Source organism: Montipora foliosa, chromosome 11, assembly GCF_036669935.1.
Source record: "Montipora foliosa isolate CH-2021 chromosome 11, ASM3666993v2, whole genome shotgun sequence".
In the NCBI taxonomy this organism is placed as follows: Eukaryota; Metazoa; Cnidaria; class Anthozoa; order Scleractinia; family Acroporidae; genus Montipora; species Montipora foliosa.
In genome coordinates, this window is record NC_090879.1 from 25,976,978 (window position 1) to 25,981,977 (window position 5,000).

Below are 5,000 nucleotides of genomic sequence, written 5' to 3' on the forward strand. Positions count from 1 at the left end.
GTTTCAGTGCTAAGTACCATATTTGGAAACACGTCGCTCTTGTTGTTCCAAATATGGTACTTAGCAAATTGAATATTCAGAAGCTTGTTTCCCAGCACACAAGGGGCGGTTACACGTTTCAACCCTTTTGGGTTTCTGGTAAGACTAAGGGCCTCTCCATGTACGCGGTTGACGGGGCTGGATTTCCGAGGTCACGCCTCACCACTAAAACCTTTGTAAAAACCTCGCTGTGTTTCATATGAGGGGAGGTTCGGTTTTTGACCATGCCATCTCGGCGACCAGGATGAACAGTGTTCCTTACGAACATTTAGGCCCGGTTACCACCAGCATGACAATGACACAATGCAGTTTCGTGACAGAAAGAACTACACCGAGTTTTCAACTCCTTGTTTTCGATATATATCTAAGTTCAAAATAACCTTTTTCAATTGTTAAAGGGCTATGTCACGCAAAATAACAGCCAAATGTCCAAAAAAAAATAAAATGAACTTCATTCTATTTTAAAACTGCAATAACCACTTAAAACCGTTGAATAACATAAACGAAATACAGCAAAAGGAAAGAGAAGCATGGATGGACAAAAGATGGACAAGATTTAAACGATTGCATTTGGGGAATCTTGAAAAATGTCGGCCGGACGTTTTTCAAGTTTATGCAAATCGACTGGATAAAGGCCGTTTTTGCTCAGAATCATCTTGCTGGTGATGTAACGATAACTTTATCAGTAAAACAATTCCACATTACCATTTTCCGAGTTTCAAAGATTTCCCCTAAACGCGCGAAAATAACGTGACATAGCCCCTTCAACTAAAAAGAAAAAAAATATCTCGAGGGTTTTTACACTGAGAGCAGTTGGTTTCTCCTACGCTTCTCGGGAAGCGTAGAAGAAACAAACTGCTCGCAGGGTAGAGGGTTCTAGAACAAATAAAAGCCAAAAAGTCTCGCGAGCCCTGTTCGTTAGATTTCACGCCTGAATGCTCGTGTCACCTCTGTTTACCGAGGTAAGCTGGCTGAAATTTCTCATGAGAACAGAATCCATTTTCACCCCAGCAACCGAGTCAACCTGGATCATATGAAGAGGCCCTTAGCGTTAACGGGAGCAGGTCTGGAGTGGTGCAGCGGTGAGAGCACTCGTCCCCCACCAATATGGTCCGGGTTCGATTTTCCGGTCGCAGCGTCTCATGTGGGTTGAGTTTGTTGTTGGTTCTCTCCTTGCTCCGAGAGGTTTTTCTCCGGGTACTCCGGTTTTCCCCTCTCCTCAAAAACCAACACTGCCAAATTGCAATTCGATCCGAAATGCACTGGCACATGTTGAACGAGCTCCAGAGCGCTCTTAAGGTATTCCGTGGGTAAACAAATTACATTTACATTACTCCATACTGAAAAGTTCTGACGCTTTTTTCCCCGGCCCATCTGACTGCCGCTGGGTCGCCACGGATGGAGATTGAAAAGTGAAAGCACGTTTAAAGGGGACTGTCAGGTTAGTTTTAATATTTTAGTTTAAAACTGGGGAAAACGCAGAACAAAGCACTTAAATGCATACCATTCCTGATAGCCCAATGAGATGTTATGAAAGGAATTCCTTAAAGTTCCTTTCACCTCAACACAGTTTACCACTTCACTTATTCTCCGAAAATACATTGCGTTGTTTTTAGAATTTTTGGATTGAAAACTCGCCGTTTTATTTGCTTTGAAAGACGGAAAAAATGGTCATACTTTGATCCATAACCGAGCAATGAAGGGGAATGGGCTTAATACCGGGTTGACGTCATAAACAGCATTGCATTTTGCTGGTTCTTTGGAAAACAGCCATGCAAATTAATTTGTGACGTCCACCCGGTATCGAACCCCCTCTCTTCCATTGCTCGGTTTTGGAACAAAGTATCACCACTTTTTCCACCTTTCAAAGCAAATAGAAAAGTGAATTTTCAATCCAAAGGTTCTAAAAACAACACAATGTATTTGGGTCGATATGGAGAATAAATAAAGTGGAAAACTGTGTTGACGTGATAGCCACTTTAAAGGATCTTCTATCCAAGTTTTGGCATTGTTTTTTTTTTAATGTCATGCCCAAGCCAGATAAAAATTAGTCTTTTTTTTCAAGTTCTTTCCTATGCTCTCCATCCCTAGCCAATCACGGCAAAAATACCTCGATTGGATTTTGGTAAAGAAAGTATAGCATTGTTTTGGTCGCTTCTGATACAAAAACGTTTGTTTTGTCAGCCTAAAATAGCATGACTGCTTCTTTAATTGACCTCCATATTTACCTACACCATTGAAGTTTGTGCTGATTTCATATCAGATGTAAGGTTTTTGTGGCAGCGAGACACGTGAGCTGCAAAGGAGCAGCAAAGATTGGGGAGGCAATCTCCAGCTTGCAGCTTTCCTGCTTCTTTACTGCTTGCATAACTACGGCTGCCACAACAAATGGAAGTTATCAAATATTTGAGCAGTTGACATTGTACCCCTGAAACAGGTATTGTATTTTGTGCGCTGTTTGCTCCATTGTCAAAATGGCAGAAAATTCACCCTGAAAAGCTCCATTAGTGCACAAATATCAACTGCCGTTAAAGCAATAAAAATACCAATAGATGATTGCCAGTTACTTTCACAACAAGAAGCAATATGTCCCACAATTAGTTCCAATTGCCATTTTGTGATGCAAAATCACACACTTTCCATTCTGTCATCTCCACTGTATGTGCACAAATAAATGCAGACGATGAATTCTTTTGAGAAAAAGCTCTCCTTGCTGTGGCTACTGGTTTCATTTCATATTCACTGATCCAGTGGACGCCCTTGCCATGGACTCAACCAATAAAATTAATGCATTACAACAAGGAGCATGGAGCTTTCTTCTTTCCCTTTGTCCGTTGCTTGTTTGGTTTTAAGGTTATTATATCTCCAGTTTCTACTTGCTGTGTAGCACGGGCATTGTTGTTTGCAGGCTGTGTGTTATTTACTGGTGACGCTGTGTTAAACATTCCAGCAACTATGAAATAATATATAAAATATATTATTACCAACATGGCAATGAGCAAATAGTGAAAACATACCAACGATGACCAATATTTTTCCCAAGTCAAGTTTCCTCAAGGCTAACGCTAATAAATTGCCAAACAAGCAATGTGTCTGTTGTGGTTCAAATTCTTTCTTGGTTTTTCAAGCCTACATGTACTAATAGACCTTTTTGCAGATATGGCGGCCATTTTGATTTCTATTGTTTCAAATAGCTATTATGGGATGCCCAGGGGGCAAATACATTTTAATTATAAATTATGTCTTTTGAAACAATAGAAATCAAAATGGCCGCCGTATCTACAAAAAGGTCCATTCAAAGGTATTTTTGCACAGTTTATGAATATGCGGGAAAAGCAGATCTTAACAAGCGTTATGTGTTGAAATCCAGAAAGAAAATTGGGGGTCACAACATGTACACATTTTTCATAGATAATGAATTAACAATATTTGTAAAAAGTGTTCAAATACAAAGCAATGTATGGCGTTCTTTGCCAAACAGAAAAATGAAAAATGCATGGTTACCCCTAATTTGGATACCAAGAACACTTGCTACAGTAATTTTCTGGTTTCTCCACATAGTTTTGAACCATGCAAAAATATCCCAGAATTAGTACGAACCACCCACAGGAAACCTGTGTAAATCCAGATGAAAAGAACGTGTGCACAATAACAATAGTAGGCACCGTGCTTAATTTTGATTTTTCTTTGTGTAACATGAATTCATAATCTGAAACAAAAGAAAAATTTAAATATTGAACTGGCTTGAAGAATTTTAATCAGAGGAAAATTTCAACCACAACATATCCATCTTGAATAACCAGCAACATTGGTGTGCCTAATATTTTTTAATTCCTTTTTCTTGGCCAATTTATCGTAAAATTCAATTAAACCAACTAATCAACAATCAATTGCCCATTTAAATGCTGTTCAACTGTGAAAATCTGAACGCCACAACTGGAATGCTGCTAATTCAAAAAAGCTGGCATAGTGAACCCCGCTTCCCACCAAAAGGGCTCAAACACAGGGGTGGAAGAATGGTCAGGAACAATATTATGCTGCACTTAGCTAGAGAGAATGAAACATTAACTGAAAACAATGAAACCACAATGGTGAAAAAATGAAATCTTACCATTCTTGTGCTGTTGTGCTTTAGGTTCTTCAACTTCCACATTTTGTAACATCTCTAAATATCTCTCAGAGAGATACATAAAAACTGAAATAAAAAATGTGCCTGTTAAGAAGAAAGGAAGGGAAGAAAAAGGGAGGGAAGAATAGTGAGAAAGAAAGGATGCAAGAATAGGGAGAAAGGGAGGAAGAAAGGGAAGAAGGAAAAAAGGAACGGTGGAAAGAAAGGGAGGAAGAAAGGAAGGAAAGAAGGGAGGGAGGGGGGAAAGCAGGAATGAAGGAAAAAATAGGGAGGGAGAAAGGAAGGAAGGAAGAAAAGAAAGAAGGAAGGAAGGGAAGAGGGAAGAAAGGAAGGGTGGATGAAAGGGCAGATGAAAAGAAGGGAGGAAGGAAGGGAGGGAGGAGGGAAGGGAGGAAGAAAGGGAGGGAAGAATAGGAAAATAAGAAAGAAAGAAAGAAAGAAAGGAAGGAAGGAAGGAAAGAAGGGAGGGAGGAAGAAGAAGACTTCATTTAACAAAGGAAATAAATTTAAAGGGGCAGTGTCATGATAAATCTGCTGTTTTTATGTCAAAACTGGGTAAAAATCTGAATTAGTACTTAAGCTAACACATACAACATACCTGACAACACACTGTTAAGATATGAAATATAGCTATTACACAAAGAGCCATTCCTATTTAATTTTTGTCCACTTTCTGCAGACACCATCTCCAGCCTTTTTTTCAAGTTTCAATCCATTTACATCCTCTCCATGCATGGATACAACTCACAAACAATAGCTCCATTGCACTTCAATTGTTATTGGAAACAAAAATACAGCATTATTTTTTGGTCTTGATTAATGCAAACGTGTA

The 5,000-nt window shown here is 39.2% G+C and overlaps 2 protein-coding genes across 2 annotated transcripts in view; one reads left to right on the top strand and one right to left on the bottom strand.

The window, feature by feature from the left end:
• The window catches only part of LOC137975130 (melanocortin receptor 5-like), a 387,070-nt gene that overhangs the window by 79,050 nt on the left and 303,020 nt on the right, over nt 1-5,000 (top strand). The gene's annotated exons all lie outside the window — the stretch shown is intronic.
• The window catches only part of LOC137977827 (ras-related protein Rab-23-like), a 19,437-nt gene continuing 16,541 nt past the window's right edge, over nt 2,105-5,000 (bottom strand). The window contains exons 6-7 of the mRNA XM_068825168.1: nt 4,151-4,234; nt 2,105-2,992 (exon numbers count right to left, since the gene is read on the bottom strand). Of these exons, the coding sequence (XP_068681269.1) occupies nt 2,832-2,992; nt 4,151-4,234 (245 nt within the window). The 3' untranslated portion in view covers nt 2,105-2,831. The remainder of the gene's footprint in view (nt 2,993-4,150; nt 4,235-5,000) is intronic.